The 21,960-nt window shown below is 39.8% G+C and overlaps 1 protein-coding gene across 5 annotated transcripts in view; it reads left to right on the forward strand.

The window, feature by feature from the left end:
• Positions 1–21,960, forward strand: part of dachd (dachshund d) — an 88,887-nt gene that overhangs the window by 65,289 nt on the left and 1,638 nt on the right. Inside the window, exons 4-10 of one of the 5 annotated variants that reach the window (XM_026295759.1) lie at positions 1,790–1,962; positions 2,085–2,229; positions 2,389–2,520; positions 15,144–15,289; positions 17,419–17,566; positions 18,153–18,311; positions 19,491–19,559. In XM_026295759.1, coding sequence (XP_026151544.1) covers positions 1,790–1,962; positions 2,085–2,229; positions 2,389–2,520; positions 15,144–15,289; positions 17,419–17,566; positions 18,153–18,311; positions 19,491–19,559 — 972 coding nt within the window. The remainder of the gene's footprint in view (positions 1–1,789; positions 1,963–2,084; positions 2,230–2,388; positions 2,521–15,143; positions 15,290–17,418; positions 17,567–18,152; positions 18,312–19,490; positions 19,560–21,960) is intronic. The other 4 variants (XM_026295763.1, XM_026295760.1, XM_026295761.1 and 1 more) reach the window with 4 other exon arrangements.

Consider the following 21,960-nt stretch of genomic DNA (forward strand, 5'->3'; position numbering starts at 1 on the left):
TGTGATTAACTGATCAGACTTGTGGTGTTTTAGGTGATTCTCCAGCTCTTTTTCATACTTTATTGATTTGCTGCAACTTTGGCTTCTTAAGTTCATGTGTCTTTATGTGTAATTGTTTTTGACTGAATGGGTATAATGTATCCACCTCAAAGGCAGAATAAGTCTCCTCACTCTGGCCCTTCAGTGGCCTTGAAAGACTGATAGGTAGCCTAGACCTCTCCATGTTGTCCTACAGTAAGTACCCCCGCAATCAGGCCCTCTGTGGTGTTTTTTTTTAATTGAGGTTAGCCTGCTGAGTAGTAATTGATTCAGTCTGTGGTACAGCAGAGGCGCTGATACAAGGTGCTGCTTGGCTTTCTTTAATCTCCCCTTCTTTATATTGTTTGGGAATACTCACCACTGAGAAACTGCATGCAATCTTTCTTATGGAAATCAATGCTTCTTTTGGAAGGAGGGGAATGACAGAGAGGAGTACTTCTCATGTCCTTTTATTTTCAACCAGTGTCCTTCTCTTTAGAGGCTTCACCATGCAGATCTCCTTGCCCTTTGGCTACTGATGTTTTGTGAGAGAAGAAGAGTGGAGTTGTTTTGTGGATCAGCATTCTGTAGTACTTTTTTCTCTTTCTTTCATACAGCTTTTTTCCCTTGAACCAGGCTGCCAAGAAAGAGAGAAAAAAGGAGTGAAAAATCAACAGAGAAGCTCAATCAGATCCAATAGTGTCTGTGAGGTTTTCTTTAAAGCATTTGAGGAAACGCATCTGAGTGGTAGAGGAATGAGACCAAACTGTTCCCAGTCACTTTTGATCCTGCCAGTTCAAAGTCTCCACAGAGCAGAGGGGGAGGTAAGGGGTGCTGTGGATAGGGGAGGTACAGACACCTAGTTTTGACCTTCTGCCTGCGCTCATGTCCTTTGAAAAGGTGCCTTGTTTTCATCAAGCCATTCAGAAGCACAGTGCAGGGCCACAGTCTAACTAACTACCAACTATGGTATCTTTATTAGCTATTCTGTCCATTTTTTTGGCTACTCATGTTTTCAATTTTTCCAATTAGGCGAGACAGTAGCTGAATAATTTAAAACATTTGTAAGATATCTCTGATGTTGTAATGGAATAATTTGTGTCCATATAAAAGTGAAAGAAATGAAAATCCCATTATTGCGTGAGCCGAAAGTGACTTTACTCGTTTTGGTCTCGCTCTCTTCTGTCCTTTTCTGGTCTAAAATATAAGCTACTATAATTAGCCTAAAGTCACTGCCATACTGTAGTCTGACAGTACTTGTTTGTTATTAGCACATTTAACTAGTCATTTGGGTAATGGCTTTCAAGATTGCCTTTGTTTTTACAGAGATATTTTTTATATGTAAATATTGAGACAATTTCCATAATGTGCCCTTTTTATTCATCATAGAATAATTGATGCATCTTTATTGCTGTGTAAACTTTGGTCTTTGAATGACTGTGTATATAGTTATCATATTATTATTGCAGTAGTATCTATTATTAACATACTGTATGTTGTTAAACATTTATGTGTATTATGTTAACATGGAAAGATACCCGAGAAGCAATTAATTTGAATTATTCCGTTTTATTTCTAATGGATGGCACTGTAAAGCTTTAGTGTTATTGGACACCAATTTAAAGGCTTTCTCAGTGGTGGGAATTACTGATTGTTGAATTAACAGTAGCAGGTTTGGAGTTTTCAGCCAGAGCTTCAGAAGTTTCCCCTGTGAATATCTTGCTCATAATATGCATCATTGAGTAACCAACGACCTCTTCATGTGTCTCAGGCCTGGAACTCCCCTTCATGATGATGCCACACCCCCTGATCCCAGTCAGCCTGCCCCCAGCCTCTGTCACCATGGCAATGAGCCAGATGAACCACCTCAGCACCATCGCAAACATGGCTGCCGCAGCACAGGGCCAGAGTCTGCCCTCCAGAATGGTCACCTCAGTTATAAAGGTAAATTTTAAAACAGAAAGCAGCAGTATTAGTTGGTTTAAACATAACCCGCTCCTTCCTGTGCGTAATGCTTCGCTCTACATCGGATATTTATTTTGGGGTCTGTGTCTTTGTGGCTGCTGGGGTTGCAGGAACGCGTGCCGGACAGTCCCTCCCCTGCTCCTTCCTTAGAAGACCACAGGAGGCCAGGCAGTCACCCATCGTCCCACCGCAGCAGCAGTGTGTCCAGCTCCCCAGCTCACACAGAAAGCTCCTCAGACAGGATACGTACGTTTCTATATTACCACACAGTTTGTCACATAGATCACTAGTGATGATTAAAATCCAAACAAGCTGTTTAAACTGTTGTTTTGTGAGATTTACAATAATGCGGCAGAAATAGGTGTTCTTAGTAATGTCATGTCTGTTTTGTTTTCCTCTATCCAGCAGCACACCACAATGGCCTGTCTATGAACCAAGCCCTGTTAGGCCTGTCTCCCAACATACCGCCTGGGCCTAAAGAGGGAGACCTGGCCCATGATATGAGCCATGAAGCAAAGAGGATGCACGCTGACAAAGGTAAGTCAAGCTTCATTTGAGTGGTATATATGTAAGCTGCAACAGAGTGGTATAGTCTGCAAAATATTCAGTGATATGTGTTTTCTGTTCTTAGACTCTAATACTAGAATAGTACTATAACACATAACATTTTATTTTAGGGGCTGTGATGTAGTTTTTAGCATTTTGTTGTTACTCAATGTATAAACATGTCAGAAACCAAGTGACTGAATGCTGCTTTTATGCTGCATTTCTACTGTGCAAGTCTGTTAATATAAGATGTAATTGTGAAAATTAAGTCTGATAACAAAGAGCGTTTGAGTTGAACAGAGGGTGTTTGTAAGTCTGCATAAAGCAATGGAGGCAGGAGCAGCAACTGAGTTAATACTAGAGACAACGAGCCCACATTTGGTTAATGTGTGACCAAAGGCACAACTTTCTGAGACCATTGTTGATCAGACTGCCTGAATAAACTCAGATAAAAGTCATTTTCATAACAATTGCCACAGAAGAGAACTCCAGTTTCATCACTGAAAAAATAATCAAAAGAAAGTGTTGTTCCATCAGTAAACACCCTGCATGCCTAGTGCAATTTGTTTACCAACAGAAACACCTAAGATCTAGAAGAACAATGTTGAAAACCTTTTAACATCTGGAATATTGAGCTTTTGGCAAAATTTGCAGTTATACTCAATATTCCTGGGCTTTACAGTTTATCTGGCAGTTTTTTCAGGCAGATACTGAGTCAGTGTAACACTACTCCTAAACTTGCCAGTCACACCCACAAGTGGCTCAGTTTAATATATACAGTGTTTATATACAAACCAAAAACATGCACTTAAGAAGTGGTGACCTATATAAATGTTAGTATGTGTGGATGTATAACATTCAGATAAAGTGTCCCCCACATTTTGTTGTTTGGAGCAACCTCTGTTCTGAACTCCATAGTGTTACTGTGTTTATCTGCTATAGGTGATTTACATTTATAGCAGATGTGTGTGTCAGCCTTATATTACACCTGCTATGATGACATTTAATGACACCCTCTTAAAAGAAAAAATCTATAGATTTGAGTGCATTGTTTCTAGTAATTTTCTACAAAAGATACATGCTTTTTTAAAGGCTCACATTACTTTCTATAGCACATTACTTTCTTGCATAGTGCAATATTTTCACAATGCACCATGCACCCATAACCTTTGCTGTAATATAGTGCATTATACACTGCAGTTACAGTGAATAGGTGTGGTTATGCTACTTACTGATTGTTAGTACTGCAAATAGCTTTGTTTTAATCAGGTTTCACATTGATTTAGCATTTATAAGATTTTTACCATTTTTTAAGACATCAAATTAAAACCTACATTACATTAATATAGTAAACAATGAGCACCATAAAGCAGGGCACTTGCTCACTTGTGCTGCTTCCTAATGTTTCCACTAGGGAAATATTAACCTCCATCACACTGTCCAGAGAAAGTGTTTTTTTCTTATTAATTGCTGGGCTTATTTAATTATAGTTTTGCTGTGCACATAAAAAAGACAGAAACAGAAAGCTACCAAGCTTAGTGGCTTAAATACAAAATGAAGCAAATAATAGATTTCAGTATTCTCTGTTGGTTTTGCAAGAGCTGTACTGTGCTGTATTGAGTGATACAGGGTGGGGTGAGGCTGATAATGATATTAAAACCACTATGGAAATCACTGGGCTGTATGTTCCCTGTAGGCAAGGCTGATGTGAAGATCAGTGTTAGACCTTCACTCACAGGGTGTGAAGCAGTGAATAGTAATAATTAGCAGGATCACGAGCTGAATTTATGGGTCACAAACTATCTGAAGTGTGTGTGTGTGTGTGTGTTTAACAGTGTTTGGGAGAAAAAGTGATTTAGGCGAACAAACACGACAACGCAAACAGAGAAAGAAGATTTAACCAAGTGTCCACATACTAAATCACCTGAATGTTTCCTCTGTAGCAGAAATCTTACTTCTTAACTGAAGTGCCTCCTCCATACTCAGATAATCAACACAAATGGACTGTAATTCCTTTGCAATATTAGTGAGGAAAGCAAATGACCCAGCAATCCACACCAATTTTAGATAGTTGACCCACACACATCTACTTGCAAACACATGCTGTATTATCTTTGAGATTGTCAATTCCTAATATGTCACTGGACTTGATTAGGATTCTGAGCTCTCCAGTGTGTGCACCAGAGGTCTCGGGCTATGGAAAACATTTTTATAAAATAACCCATTAATGCAGAGGAGTGCAACTAAATTAGTTACCAATTTGCTGAGCATGAATTAATGAAGAGAGCTTCTCCCGGCTCCCACAGTTGTAATTTTCATAATAACCCCAGACCTTTATTTGGCAGGTTGTTTAGTTTTTTCGTTTGAAGGTTTTCATTAGTCTAATGAGGACTGTGCAAGGGCGAGCAGTCAGCACAATTTACATGAGGAAGCTATCATAATAAATGAGGCAATTTGAATAACATGCACAGGTTTATGCAGCGAGATAAGAGAGATTGTAGCAGCCAGATTCAGAGGTAACCAATACATTAGAACCAACTAATAACCAAAGTAATTCCAATAAAAGCTTTAAGTGAAGGGAATAAAATTAATGATAGATATATTGAACTGTAATGATATGATACATGATGCATTAGATTAATAAAATAAATGTGTTTCATTGTTAAAGAGGGAGAGGCCTCACCATCCAAAGCTTTGTTTATGGTGAGCTTTTTTAATTAGGCTTGTTCATCGCATCAGTTTGTTTAGATAAATGAGATAACATTCCAATGGTTTAATGATATCTCTCCACTTGTTTGATCTTTATGATCTTGGCAGAGCATTAATTTAATCTCTCGCAATGCACTCTTAGAAGAGAGCACAGGAGGCGCAGAGGCAGGATGCAGTGCCCTGGCTCATATGGAGGCTTTTTAAATAACCAGACACCTCAGAAACAGCCACTATAATGTCACATCACTCATATCCTATGAACATGTCTCATCTTTTTCATGTCATTTCTGGTGATGAAGGACAAAGCTCTTTGTTGTTGTCTAAAAAAGACCATTTCCAAAGTTGTGTCACCCAATGCAGAGTAACCAGATGGTAGTTTTTTGGGCGCTGTTGTTTGAACTTGATTATTTTTTGTCCAAATTTTGCCAGAGAAAAAAGGGACATTAGATGATGTGTGAGGAAAAAAGGCCAGTAGAAAGCCGAGTGTTATCTCACATGTGACTAATTGAATTGCTTCAAACAGAAAGTCTGTGGCAGTAGCTTCCGACAAGCCTCTGTCTCGTGAAACAGCAGGTAGCTGACAAACAAGGGGAAATTTGAAAAGTACAGAAGCCTTTGACTGTAAACTCACTTTAGACATCAAACACTTGACATCATTTTATTTCCTTGGGGAAAAGGTGTTTGCAACACGAGCCATATGTATGTACGTAGAAGACTTTCTTTAAATACCATGTGGCAGTTTTAGCGTTTTGCCAACAACAAATTTCGCCACTGTACCTCAGCCCTCCCACTGTAGTTAAACATGCCACATCTCTTTTATGCTGAGCTAAAATGCCTGACAAGAGAGTTGGAGGCAACTACGTATGTAAACTGATTCTGTAAACCATATTTTAAAAGCGGGTGAATCACTGGTAATATGATATTGGCACTTCCTGGGTAAATGTTAGATATCCTTGTTGACACAACAGGAGATGCACTCATAATGTCCTGCCAGGCACAAATGGAAGCTTGTGGAGTATTATGTCGCCTAGAGGTGCATCCTTTCATACCTGCTATCAACTGAGCAATTGTTGATGGAATGAGCACTAGTCTGACCACAATGGACAAAGCAATTTGCTACGTCTTTCTTTTGTCAGGGTGCTGCCTGGATGTCCAGTTGATGTGCTTAGGGCCGTGCACTGTGCATCGTCTGTAGTCCCAGTTTACAGTCTGAATGATGAAATGAAGCAGGTACCAGTGTCACAGTCTATTACCAAGGACCTGTGGATACTGATGGGCTGATGAAGAGAGGGTGGATGTAGTTTGGGGAAAAAAAAAAGATGAAAAAGACAAAAAAGTCATTTCTAGCCTTTGTAGTCTGTAGTTCTGTTCCTCCTTTGCAAAGCATTTGCAGTGATAAAAGGAAATTAAGGGACTTTAGGTCAGGCAAAAGTTTCAGCATCAGTTGTCTGGTCTTTTTGCGGTGTAAATATTTCACTGACATTGATGGTATCTCTTCACAGTATCATTAAAAGTTCGGTATGTTCAGTGTAAGCTCCTTCTCTTCATCTTCCTGCCTTTAATGCATAGTTTTTTGTTCAGTCCTCCTGATGTCCTTGGTGTTGCAAGCTTCAAACACATGCTGACTACCTTACTTTCCCTAAGTCAGGAGGCAAGATCATTAGCCATCACAACCCTGAAATGTGACTTGGCAGACAATAATGCTTTATGATCAAACAACTTGTCAGTGCGTCCTGTTGAAATGAAAGAGTGCAAAAAAATAATTCAATAGAGGATCAATCAAATTTCCCCAGCCCATGTGGGAGAGATTGCTGATGGTGCAGAGAGGGGCTATTCCTTGAGGACATGGGAGTTCATTTGGATATTTGTTCTCCCCCTCATGAATGTTCCATTGCGTGACACCATCTCCTGCTAATCACATTTCACTGAAAAGGGGAGATGCTTTTAGGAACGCTGAAAAGAGAGAGGTTCTTTTTAATCTTTGAAATGCCTCAAAAGTGACAGAATGCTTTCTCCTGCCAAGACGTGAGCCTCAGATGGGGAGATAAATATGCTGTGGTCAGCTAAGTGTATCTAGTGAGCAGAGAGGCAAATTTAATAATGCATTATCATTCACTGGCGAAGGTGAAATCTCGCTGTCCATCAGAAGGCTGAGGCCTGTTTCATGTTACCTTTCACTGCAAATGAACAAGTGCTTTACTCAGCCATACCAGAGATGCACAGTAGGCACCGGTGCTCTGCTATATATGCTGCTCTGGACTGTCAAGGAAACAGTTCTGTAATCAAAAGAATCATGTATCAGTCTTGACTGGACACATTAATGATCACAGTCCTTGTTCCTGATAAATCTCTTTTGAACAACAACCTTCTTTTTTGTTCTTTCTCTCTGAGAACACAAGGTGGGCTTTACATATCTGAGCATCTGCTGTTATGCAGATCATGGGAACACATTTACCCGAACGCCCTTGGACAACAGCATTAAACAATTATGAAGATTATGTACAATGCAGAAAATTTGTGATTCAAAACATTTCATATCTTAGCAGCAGCAACTGTTGCAGACAGATAAGGTTGACCCTGAATCTGTATTTCTGTACTTTTGGAGACATTCTGTGGGGTTGTTTGTATAATTTAATATTTACATGTAAACAGTAATTAAGTGATGCTACCGACATGCCAGGGCCAGGCTCTGCCAAGGTAAACACCATCCCTAGTAGTTTGCCACAGTCCATCATGTTTACAGACTTGCAGAGCCGAGTGCTGTTTGTGTGCTCTTCCTTGGCAAAGCCCATAAAACACAACCAATTGGATGCCGAGTGTTGAACACAGTCACTCTTATCGTCTGGCAGTCTGCTCGCTGACTTGAGGACATTGTGAGTCAAACCTTTAAATTTTCACTCTGCGATAATTACGCTGCTATACTTGAGCTTTTATATCCTTTCACTGAGAAAGTAAATCATTCCTAATAAAGAGAGGAAGAATAGGGGGCGGAGGGAGAAGTGCTTGAGGACTAATTCTCTTCACTCCCTCCCTCTCTGCTCTCTATTCTGCTTTTTGAAAGCCTTTCTCTGAGTATTCCAGTCACCTTGACTTTGCAGCTGCAGCCTTATAGTCTGTTGCTTATCCTGCCTAACCCCAGCCTGTCAATTAGGTGTTTAAAAATTAATCTCTTTAACTGGAAATACCATGCCAGCTTTCTTCCGTCTGTAAATGAAGTGTTATTAATTCACACAGCGCAAAGCCAGTGTTATGAATAATGTTATCAAAACAGATTTCCACACGTTTAACACGTTGCTCCTGTTAAAACCCCTTAAGTATTTTTATAACTGTGAAACCAGGACTACTAATGGATTTGCATCCATTTTTGAGCTTCTACACCAGGCAGCCACGGAGCAAGTGCTACTAAGCCAGGCCCTTTAAAGTTTACATTTCCCATTTCCTCTTTTGTTCTTTCATCTTCATTTAAAAGCAGCTCACTATATCCAGTCTGGATTAGCAACAGCCATCGCCAACACTCCTTCAGCAGCAACAGAACGGCAGAGCCTCTCCCTGTAGGATTGCAATGCCAGGCAATGACACCAATGTGTCTTCTCCTGCTCGCCCCCTCCCTCCCACCCTCCAACTCCCAAACCCATGGAAGCTCTGATCTAGCAGCAGGCTATCTGGCCAACCACACCAAGCTAATACTTGTTCCATTAAAACCTGGTGATTATGGGGGATTTCCTCTCTGTTTGTTTGTTTGAATGCTTAATTATCAATATGTAATTGGCATGTGTATTGTGATGTTGGGTGCATATTCGATGGCATATTTTACTGGAATGCACATTGCTATCGGGTAGTAACAGGACTCCCCAGTCACTTGTCTAAGTTAAGCTGCATGAGGAGTTGCTATAATTAATTAATAAATGCTAAACAAAGGAGAACTAAACAAAGAGTGAGAAATTAATGGCTTGATGATTAGTGGGTCAGAGAGATTAGGGGGGTATACAGCACAAATGATCCCCTTCTGAAATGGAAATGATTTAAGCAAAATACCCAATCAATAGTTGAGGCCAATTTAATCTCTGGGATTCCTCTGTCCATAAATGGACCTGGTTGGTGGAGTTCAATATGCAAAGACAGTGTAAGCTCCTTCAAACAGCCCCACTTTTATCCCCTTCTCCAAATATTATTTTCTTGATGGTTTGGGCCTACAGTCAAGAGATTTTCCCCCCTATAGTCTTAACCTACTGGTTTACCTAAAACTTAAGGTGATGGATTTAGTGCAGCGATCTCTAACCTTTTACCAGCCTGCGTTATTCTGTTTCGTCCACTCTAACTGTGATCGTCTCTCTACAAAATGCCATTTTGTCTCCACCACTGTTCACTTTAAGAGCTCATTTGAAGGTGTGCGCTGGCAGAAACAAAAGTCCTGTATGCTTTTATGCAGTCATCACAGTCAGCCAAGCCTGTAATCCTCAGAGGTCCGATAATGACATAGCCCCTGCATTTATTACATGGAGGAGAGGAGAGAGGGAAAACGCTGACTTTGAACAAATGAACACTCTGACCTTTATGCAATAAATATGACATGGGCTGCATAAAAAGACAAGATATCTTCCTCCTGAATGGAAGTCAACATGGATTCTGCTCCCTTGCTTCTTGCTCTCACTGTTTCCATTTTTCTTTCTCTTGATGTTTTGTCTCGACCTCTTTTTCCAGCTTTTTTTCCAACAGTTAAACAAATGGCAAAATCTATTTTGATTGTCCGTGCTCCAAAAACACAAATTGTAGTTCATCACTTTCTCTACTATTGTTTACATTGCACATTATGCATATTGCAGGCTACTATGGAAATCCATCTCTTAGTATTTTAGTATTCACGCATGATTAGATTCTTAAATCTAATCATTTCCTCAGTAATGAAAGCAATAAACAATATTTTTTATCCTTGCCATGAAAAGAGTTTTAACAGAGAGAATCAACCTTTCAGTCTGTCTTTTGTAATCTCAGTGTGATCCCAGTTGAGCATCGCAATTGTCTTCTTTTGTCACCTCAGACTGGCTTTCTGACAGTAAAGGATTTATGGTTATTTCTGCCATGCAGCCTGTCCATCTGTGGCTCTATCTTCATATGGCCTTGAGAATACGATTCAATTTATTAAGGCAAAGCAATGGACTCATTACTTTAAAAAGGTGGCAAGAGAGAGAGTGAGAGAGAGGGAGAAGTGACACACTGAATTGGTTATTAATGGAAAGGCACAGCCATAGGGCAGTTGAAATTTAATGATATCCTACAAGAAAATATGAGAGTGTCACTCTCCAAAAAGTCATGCTAAATGTCAACATTTTAAGGTCCTGCCGCTAATTTTATGCCTGTGCACAGTAATGTTTTGGAGAGCATTTAGGAAACACGGCCCAGTGGCCAGCCTGATTATCCCGCTCACCTTCTCTCCTTTCTCCAAATGGGTTTGTGCAGCAAGCGATTTCATCTCTAAGTGAAGGGAACATTAGGGAGGGGAGAAAGAGAGAGCGATAGAGGAAAACACGCGGTTTGATTTTCATGCTGTGATAAGAGAGTGGGAGCCAAATGTTACCTGTTAATCTAGCCCAAACCGACCGGGGCTCTTGACTTTGTCCCCCAGCAGGGATGGGGCAAACACTCATTTTCCTCTCTCCGTGATGAAAAGGAAATTAGCTTAAATGTGATGAGGGCACATTAGTGTGTGTGTCGTGCGTGTGTGTAATGGATGTGTATGTGTTTTGAAGGTTTTTGTTTGCATACATCTGTGTGCATGTGTTTTCTCTTTGTTCACAGTGTATACAGTACATTACACCCACATATGCACAACATATGCAAGTGATGCAAGTCACTCTAAAGGAATTTGTTTTGTACGGATCATCACACACATTCTCACAGCACTTTTTCTTTCTTTATTTTTACGTATTTTAAGAAAAGGGTGCCTGCAAGTCAATCTAACCCTCCGCTAGATGGATTATGTAGTACTGTGTACAATATTTCTGTCAGGTACTGTGGATGAATTCATTTTAGCTTTTGTTGACACGTGGGAAGTCACTTTCACAACTGCATAGACATCACAAAACACGAGATATCGAATAATATATCCAGTGATTAAAATAAGCCTGTGACATTCTGTAAGATCTGCTTCAACCTATCATACAGTTAAAGATTAATTTATTTTGCCTGAAAGACCCTTGTGAGGGGAGACATTTGCAAGATAAGCCAGGCTCATGTTTTTTTAAAGTGCTCAAATTGCAGCTCTGCATCACTGCATTTGTACCAGAAGACAGATATTTCCCTTGACAAGATTTTCCAAATCCAGCGCTTTAAGTGCAGGTGGAATAATGCTGTGTTAGCTGCTAATGGCTGTCCGAGAGGTCATAACTACTCCATTTGAAGGAGGCTGCTTTCTCTGCAGCCCTGGCAGGTCAAATCAAATGTAATTGTGCAGTGAAAAGCAGTGCCTTGCTTTGTGTTGGCTGTGCTGACAACCTCCAGGTTTAGCATTCAGTTCTCCTGCTGGGAGGAACACAGGTTCACAAGGACAAAGGCTTCACCTGTCAATATATCACACCGACTGGCCGGCCAAAAGTAGCTCTGCTTTCCCTCTCTCCTTCCCTCTCTCTCTCTGTTTCCTGTCTCTCTTTCTCTCTGTCAATCTTTCATTCTCTGCACATCCATTCAGTTCCAGCCTCCCTTTCCCCAGAATCTGCCTCACCTATCTATCCATCCATCTTCTGTCTTCAACTGTTCTGTCTTTCCATCTACTGTATCGCTCATCCCTGGCATTCTTCTTGTCGTCTTTTGCTTTCTCTCTTTTTGTGTCTTTCTGTATCTTCCTCTCCTCCCGCTCACACTGCCTTCATGTGAGGACTCAGCTGAAATGTCCTGAGGGACCCAGTTTCAAACACAGGAACCAGAAACATATGGCACATTTTCAACTCCCAAGGTCAATTACAGCTATTTATCCAGAGATTGCAGCTAAATTTCCCAAGGTTTCTTCTAGATTTACCACAGATTGCAATGTGTGTCTGTCACATTTTAAATCAGGCCAGTTTCCTCTGCTTCTCTCCACTCCCTGTGACTTTCCATCAAATATTTCAAAGGCTTTCAAGTGGGTTTTAGACATGTTTTATCTCTGGTTATCATGTGCCCCATCTTTTTTGCCTCATCTTTGCTAGGTCCAAGTGCCGCTTGGAACACAAATCTAATAACATGTAAATTGGAGATAAGCCCAGATCCCTCCAAGTGATATTTTTTACATTCATAGTTTGTCAAGTCAATTCCTGGGCCCCTGTTTTAGCAGCACAACACATAAGGAGTGAGAAAATTAACTGGATAGGTGATTCATCATTGCTAGCACACTGTCAAGGACTCCCTCTGCAGCTATTGAGAACAGGGTGGAGGAGGAGGATGGAGAGAGGAGGGGGGCGTTGTTTTAAATTATGGCATTTCATTCAGAATGCATTGTATTTACAGCGTCCCATTTTTATTTGTGGCTCCTATTATCCGCTGAAACAGTTGTGCATGAAATGTTATTTGTGACAGGGGTGACCTGCTAGTGTTTTTCCACACAGTATTTCATAGTCGGGGCCTTAACTGTACCTTTACCGTACGGTAAGCACAAGAGGCTGTCACAGCTGCTGCTGGCAGCCTTGCTAGTGGAGAAATATCACCTGGAAACAGAGTACTCCATTCCACCGGCCCCCATCACTCCAACGCCTGTCGCTGTAATTAAGTTGAAGTCAATGATTCTGGAACGATGGTGAGAAATAAACATGCAAACACATGCCAGCATTTGCAGCCAGGCACTGGGAGAAATAGGGTGGGGTAGTTTGGGGGGGGGCAATAGCATTAAAAGCATAGAAACAAGAGATTTAGATCATGTTCCTCTGGAATTTACATTTGATTTTCATTAAGCCAGTTTTGATTATATTGATTAAATGAGCCACTTATTAGCTTCCCATGTCTTTTTTTAAATTTTTTTATTTTTTTATGTTTTTTGAAAATGCTGTTATTTATGCATAGCTCCTGGTGGAAATGTTATCTGACAAGGGGTGCTGTACGGTAGTTGGAGTCTGTCGAACAAAACACGCTGTTTGCTTTTCCCAGAGCATGACAGGTTGTTTCCCCTGCAACAAAGCCATCAAATATTCTGTGTGATCCAACATTGTGTTGGAGGGGAGGCCTGCTGAGTGGGAAGCCGGAGTTTGTTAAAGCAATGATTTATGATTAATGCCAACACTAAATAAGGGACAAAGTGCCTACAGTACAAATCAATTACAAAGCTACAACAGCAGACCTTTCCCCGAGGTCTACTAACGTCTCTAGTTGTTATGGTGATTTTATTGGAGGTGGGTGATGCATGCATATAATGCATGCAATACATCTATATCAACCTGAGCTGGAGCCAACTGTAATGCTTTTGATCTTTGATTAGTTATTTTATTGAGATAAAATGGGACTTTCATGTTGTGCCACTGTATAAGGAGAGTGCATTTTATATCTCCACCCAGACGCCCACCTCAAAATGCAGACAGGTCTGCGCCAAACAAAACAAATTACCACAGGAGTGGCTTCTTAAAAGTAGGCAATTCATTATTTTTATGAAGTCAAATTATAAACAAATTTTAATCCATTAGGCAACCATCCATTCTAATTAATCAACAGGAGTGAACTCCATCTGAAAAAGGAGAAAGGTTGTTTACTCTCTCCACGGACCAGCGGTGCATATTTCAACATCTTCCCCTCTCAGAAAAAAAAGTTCTCCAAATTACAAACCTAAACTGTGAATCCTAACACTCGACTTTTGGCGCGAAGATGTTTCCAGGGCATTTGCAGATGCTTGAAATAATCTCCAATGTTTTTGCTCAATCTGCTCTGAGGATGGGTGAAATAAATACTTTAAACTAATTAATGTAAGACCAGCTGTTCCCAGCACTTGGCTGGCGTTGGTGAATATTGATGGGAGGGAGAGGCAGGGCTGTTCAGCTCCACTCGCTGTTTGTACAAGATTCAGCCTGCCACATAAACAGATATGAATACTGGATGAGAGCAGAGTGGTGCTGTGCACAACACAGCCAGGGTTCCACATTACAAATAAAACTTTCCCCCCCTTTCATTAAATTAACAATTAAACAGCTGATGGTGCAGACTTCCTGTGAAGACCTTTTTTAGACTAGATGTGTTTAATAAACTGTCTCTCTGCAAGATGGTAGCACTTACGAATTGCTGGCTTGATAAAAGCTCACTGGACAAAAACATGTGTCAGATCTGATGGGGCAACAAACGGCAGTGGCTGACATACTGTTTTAGTTTGGCCAGGCTGTATCTGTGTCTGCCGGTTTGTCTCCTGCTTTCACTCCCTCCCTCTCCTGCTCCTCTTTCCTCCTATGAGGCCTGGTGGAGAGGCTGGACAGCAGATGGCAGGGCCCTACCCCTCTGCCGGTGATGAATGGAGAATGATGTCATCTGAGGTTTGACAGGCACCCGTGCATGCATACACAAAGGAAGCTTGAGCTTCTGGGGTCAAACTGTGGGCCTGCTTCTGATTTTGGAGTCCACATGACATCTCTTAAATGGGGGAAGCTGGATTTATGTCCAGCCTGATATTGTTTAACCCTGCACATAGGTCCTGAGCTTGAGAAAAAGCAATACAAAGGAATCTCTAAGGGACCTGTCCACTATATTTCTAAGAAGAGCGGAGAGCTTGTTTTGGCTGCTGGAGATCAATACAGACCTAGTCATTGCTACTGGTCAGTTCATGTCAAGGTCAATATATCTTAGAATGACCAAAAACAGCTTACAATTTATACCATTAAGCTTGTTTTCCAGTTGCACAAATAGTACTTTTAATAAATGATTAATCAGTTTTAATGTTACTGTATTTTCTTTTGTTTTTGCAGAGGACAACCCAATGTGCACCCCAACAGCAAGAGATAGTTATGAGAGGTTATCATTGGCTGGACAGGCACTGCCTCCTGGTTTCCCCTCACCATTTCTCTTCCCAGATGGCTTGTCATCAATAGAGACTCTTCTCACCAACATACAGGTATTGTCTACCAGGTTGTGCCCTCGTAATGAAAGAGAATGAACACATTTGCATATAACTTCATTAAACATACTGTTAAGAGTAATAACTTGAGTATGAATCTGAGAGTTTTTAAAGGGAAAAAAACCTCATTTAGCCAGTACTCCCACTTCTGCTTCCAAAGTAGACCATTTTCTATATTTCCATTTTTCTACACATACAGGCTTTAGGTTTGGACATTTCTTTAAAAATCAGATAGTGTGACTTTCCTAACAAGGGTGGATACTGAATTGTATTGAGTTTGATTTAACTGTGAGTGTAAATATGCCTGGAAGTTGTAAATAGCTGGTATTATTTTGTCCCACTTAATTCAGTAGTTTTAATTGCCTCTATTTAACCCACACTATCACCATAGATGTGAAAAGAGTTGAAAAGGCTTATATGAGATCAACTGACATGTTTAATGACAGTGTTTTGTCATCAAGGACTAAACCAGTAAAATGCTCAACCCAGTTGTAGCTAAAGAGAAAATTAAGCAGGTATCCCTAAAGCCAAATGAATGGTTTCTTCATGATTTCCAAAAAGCATCATTGTATCTATGTTTTGTTTATTAATTTTTATACTATTATTACTAAAGCTTAATGACTGTCTGGCAATGAAATATAGCACTACTAAAATTTCTCCATAATTTACAACTTTCTCTGCTCAGTTATGTAGGTAAAAATCTTTATCATGATGGACACACTCTGTGAGAGCTCATTTTTAGTCAAAAATTGGCTGTCATCCACATCTACTTTTAGATATGCTAGATATGCACGCAAGGGCGATAGATACACTCACTTGTAAATCTGCATACCTTAACAATACCCATCTAGTCAGAGTGCCATTTAGGCTTCAGCTCAAACACCCTCAGTCAGAAAGATGAACGCATTTGCCTTCTGTCTGTGTAATGATGTGTGTACACTGCTGCCCTTCTCATTACACTTGTAACATTGGCATCAGAGTCCTGCTTTTCCTTTGGCTCTGTGTGGTAATTAGAAAGTCACAAGTAAACCTATTGCAAACTCCGAACACTCCACTAAGTCATTTTTGATAATGATCTTCGCATTGACTATTTATATACAAATCAACAAAATGAAACCAAGCAGAAAATTAAGATAAAGCAACTTAGAATAAATTGGGGTCAGAAGAATCAACAATTAGTAAGATATAGCCCAGTGCATTTGATATAATTGCATGTGGATGGGGAGTAATTGTGATGAAAATGGCCAGGCTACTGTACGGCATTCATGTGATGACACATACATGTGGAAACACAGCATCTTATCTCAATTTAGACCTGTCAGTAGTACATTTGGAAATGCAGTACTGTAATTGATACATGATGAGATACTTGTCATTCATATTATTCATTCCTGCTGTGCTGTGAGGAGCTTGAAAATGTGCCACAGAGACTTTACTGTGTTTTTTATATGAGTCCGGTTACAACTGTCAGCTGTGGAGGATGTAAGAGCAGTGTGAACCAAAGAAGAGGATTTAAAATGGAGTGTAAAGAAGCTGACCTTGCCCATTTAAATTTTTTTTACCCTGTACTTAACACACTGGAACTCTGTCCGTAAGATACTTCATTTCAGGTTTTATTATGAAAGCGCTGAAATGTGTTTCCTGCTTCTTTTATGAAAATTATCTTCCACATTTGCCCGTCAAGTTATTTTTGGTTTGGTTCCAACAGCTCTAACATTTTGAGTCCACGTGTATTTCACAGCTTTCACCAAAAGGGGTCAGACATACCCAGCACTCTCACATTAGCTGTCATTATTCATTATCTTAAAGATTACTATCACAAAAACACTGATACTGTTACTCGATCTTGTGGAGCAGCTAAAACATAATGACATAAAAGTACCAGCAAAGGTGGTAATATGTCTGAGAGGAATCATGTAGCAGCAATCAGCTTTTGGCCTTCTGCTGTGCTTCAGTCCTGTGGGCAGTACAATGAATTACTCCGACATACAGTGTGGTTTCCTGTCACTTCATTTAGAAGCTCTTAAATAGCCCACATTGCTTTCTCTGTACCTGCTCCCCATTTTACATATATGCCTCTGTGTATATTTGTGTATGTGTGTGTGTGGGTGCGTGCGCACGCGCAGGGCCTGCTAAAAGTGGCAATTGACAATGCACGGGCTCAGGAGAAGCAGGTGCAGCTGGAGAAGACGGAGCTGAAGATGGAGCTGTTCAGAGAGCGGGAGCTCAGGGAGACTCTGGAGAAGCAGCTCGCAATGGAGCAGAAGAACAGAGGTACTGCCTGGTGTCTGCCTGGTGCTGAGCCCCACTGTCAGCCCTGTGTGTGCTGGTGGGGCATGTCTAAATGTGTGAGCACAGACTTCACAGGCCTGCGCTCATGCAGACGAGATCATTCTTGAATATACATAAATAGTTCTGCATAGTTCTTGATGGGTAATGTTTCCTGATGAAACCTGATGACATACTGCTGTTTCTTCCTCTGCTTACACATACAATGATCTGCTAAGCAATGATTTTCTTACATAGTAGAAAATACACATTAAGTTTGAGAAATTTACTTTCTGCCTCATGTTAAATGCATCAGCTTCATATGCTAACTGTGCCGTTTATGTTTAATGAGAGAAATTCATGAAAAATACCCCAATAAATTTTTCAATTTGCTTTAATTCCCTCTAGCAGTTTGCTAATCCACAGTCAGCCTTAGCTAACATTTTCTTTTTTGGGAAGATCATTATATATAATAAAACATTTAGGTTGGATTGATTCGGCTTGTTTCTATAACAGTAGATGGTACTCAAAATAAGGTGTTCCCGTTCATTTTCATTTGCTTTGTGGTTCATTTGCTGTCTTTTCTCTTCAGCAATCATTCAGAAGCGTCTGAAGAAGGAGAAGAAGGCCAAGAGGAAACTCCAAGAAGCTCTAGAGTACGAGTCCAAAAGGAGAGAGCAGGCTGAGCAGACCCTGAAGCAGCCCTCGCCCTCTGACAGCATGCGTTCACTCAACGGTCAGATGCTCCACAGTGAGACATTGTTATTGTACATTTTACTTCCAAGAATTCAGAGTAGGACAAATGAGGGGAAAACGTGTTAATTGGAAAATCTTAGAAATGTTATGAAGTCGCCTGATGACTCAGTCCATATGTTACTTTACTAGTACCACCAGCTTTAGATTAATACTGTTTTGCTTTTAATGTGAATGTTTCTTGTTTATGTTCGAAATTTCAGCTCTTAAGTGTTTGCATGTTTGCATTTCACTCTCATTATTTCCTACAAAGTTTTTTTTTTTTTTATCATAAAATATTATGTTGTTGATTAATCGTTACAGTTCCTCAAAGCCAGTGGTGACGTCTTGACATGCCGTGTTTTATAGCACTCTGAAATGCCACAATATTTGGTTTACACTTATATAAGATGTTTTAGAAGCTGCAAGTGGATAGAGAGGAGGTGGCATACTTGTTGGAAAATGATTAGTTACAGGTTCATTTTGTGCCAATCTATTAATCAGATCATTAACTTATTTTAGCTCTATTGATTTTAAGCACAGTCATTGAGTACGTCTATATATTATCAGAATACAAAGTAACTCAAGTTCAAAAACTACATACGGTTTATTATTTCCTGTCTGACAGCTTGACTTTTTTTTGCAGAGATCAGGTTTCACATTCAGAAGTGACGAACTAATAAAACATGATTTAGTGTCAGCGTTATTAGCTAGTTTCCAAGCAGGATATATTTTCAGTTTATATAACTATTTTTATAGAAAGTCTGTCAAATCAGATCAGCCTTTGTAGGGGCCCTTTCATCAACAGCTCATTGGTGAAGACTGTCTCTAGTAGTATACAATGTGGAGTTATTAGACCAGTTATAAAATTAAAACATGAATATTAATACTTGGTCAATTTTACCTTCGACACATTATTGCATTATTATATTATTTTACAACCAACGCAGCAATGCAGGGCCATACTGTGAAAGGTCAAATATTCCATAGTGTTAAACCAAAGATTTCGGTATCTTGTTTTTTGATGGTAATTTCACAGAGAAGCACAATTCTTCCAAATCACGCATTCAGTTGCATGCAGGGCAGATACAGCTCGAAGGCTTAGCTTCTTGTTTTGAATGAACGATGCTGTGAAACTGGCATTGTGATAGGTGGATGTCAGGAATGTTTAACGGCGGTGATCCCTCTCTTCTCTCAGACTCTCTGACCCCTGAGATGGAGAGTGACCGCAGCAGTGGAAGAACAGATGCTGAAAGGACAATACAAGGTACAGGGGCTCAGATGAGACAATAAATCTCTCTCTCTCTCTCTTTCTCTGGCTCTTACTCTTGCTCTCTTTCTGTCTCCCATCCACCCCCGCTTCCTCCCTCAGTCTCCCTCTCACACACACACTGCTTCAGTTTATGAACATTAGTGTTTCTGTGCCTGCTGTTCAGGCATACAGCTCACCATCTGGGCCACAGCACTGGGTCAAGATCATTGGTTTTCTGTAGAAATAATATTGCTCTTTTACTTGACTTTTACTAGCTGTGATTCTTTCAGGAAACAGATCTTTGTTGGAAAAAAACTCTGTGCAATACAGTGAGTAAAATAGTACAACGATTAAGCTTGAAGGCCGCAAAGAAAGAATGAAAGAAGTGGTTTGTTTACAGCTCAGGAAGCATTAATGAGTCATAAAACCAAAAAAAGCAGTGGAATCCCCCCTTTGATAGTAATAAACGGGGCAAATCAATCCATTTTATGAATAAGCCTTGTACATTTTTAATGATTTGTTTGTTTGTTAGCCTTGGGGGTGCAGTATGTGTTTGGGGAAGGGCGCTCTAGTGATAACCTCTGTAGACTGCCTGCTATCTGTGTTTACCCAGATACAAGACACCTTGCAGAGGTTGAATATCCTCATTATTACTCGAACGTCTTCCTTTAATACGCCTCAGCTGCATCTGCCTAGAACCGCCCTTATCAGTGGGAGAGGGACCAATTTATCCAGGAAAATGCTGCATGTAATTTGCTGTGAAAAGTGGAAAATATTCATCTTTGTATGCAAGAATAAGTTAGGTCCCTTTAACTCTTTAATGTTTGATTAGTCTACTTGAACTGATATTTTGTGAAAGGGCAAAAAGAAAGAAAATGTACTAAGAGAAATGATGACTCCTCCATAATTAAATGTCATTCAGTCACTGCAGGGATCTGAAACAGTTTGATGTCCAAAAAAAGGAAATCCATATGTCATCATTTAAACACAAAGATAACTTCCAGATACAGCATAATTATAGCTCCCTATTTCATACTAAATTAGTATATTTAGCCACTTTAATTTCTAGCGTTTTATGCTTGTAAGAAGAGCTGCCTTTTTGTAGTGTAATTGTGTGAAATGCATTCAAGCTTTACATTTAATAATGACAACATCCATGTTTAAAAGTATAGTTTGGATTAAATTAAGGGTTTTTTTAATTTTATTTTTTATCTGATCCCTGTTCGGAACAGTATGATATGGCTACAGAGCATATAATTTTTGCGGTCTCACAATCACTCTGATCATTGCCTTGAAGAGTGGAATGAAGGAGGAAACTGAATAACAGGCTCCACTTTGTGTTTTTTGTTCAATTAGAGAAGCATTTGTCTGCCACCCATGTCTCCTCTGCTCTACTCTGCAAGCCTCGCTGTATAATTAACCTCAAATGGCAAAAAATGATGTTGATAAATTACACAAGCAAAAGGGGAAAAACAAGCCTATCACTCGCATGAAAGCCGAGAGAAATGTGTGGGTATATTCTCAACTCCAAAGTCAGGGAGGCGAATGGAGAGAGAGAGAGAGAGGGAAAAAAATAATGAGGGCATAATTTTAGAGAACTAATTATTTCTATTTGTCTTTTGTCACACTTCTCTAATTCTGTGATATTAACACAGTCTGTGTGTATTAATTGCTTTTACAGTGTTTTGAATCAGGTCCAAGAGGGAACGTGGCTCTTTTCACAGACAGGCAAGCTACTGGGACTGTACCTCGCCAGTACTGCCTGGCAACGGTGCACATGTGAATATCTTCCCCCAGTATCTTCTCTGGTTCCCTGCCGCTTCCCACTCGATGTGTTCGGCAAGTTTACACGACCCTGTGCACAGAGATAAAGTTCTTTGTTGCAAGATTAAACATCAAAACAGTTAAAGTGAAATTAAAATTAAATGAATGAATGTCACTGAAGCAAAAAAGACTGTAATTAATGGATCCCTTAATTGTCTTCATAAAATATTTGCATGGGCATAATTTGCATAATTTACATGTATTAATTAATCTTTCAAAGGAATTTTATGCTGAGAGAAGCCAAAAATTCCCTTTGTTTTATTTAGCATCTAATGAAATATTTATTCTCTTTAATGAACTTTTCATCTTGATTTGAATATAAAAATACTAAAGTTTTAACATATTTTAATGAGACAGTCTTTCATAAAACAATGTGTCAAGACGTCACCAATTTTTCTATGCGTGTAAATAAAGCAGATGTTTCAACATTTGCACTAATATTGCACAATCTTTTTCAAAATGGATTTGGATGAGTGAGATTTGCTCATGGGCCTTCTCACATATTCTTTATCTGTCACCATAATTTTATTTTTCAGAAGTAAAACAATGCGATGTCTAACATCCTCTCGACAACGTATTAAATGTCATCATC

This window comes from Mastacembelus armatus, chromosome 21, assembly GCF_900324485.2.
Source record: "Mastacembelus armatus chromosome 21, fMasArm1.2, whole genome shotgun sequence".
Classification (NCBI taxonomy): domain Eukaryota; kingdom Metazoa; phylum Chordata; class Actinopteri; order Synbranchiformes; family Mastacembelidae; genus Mastacembelus; species Mastacembelus armatus.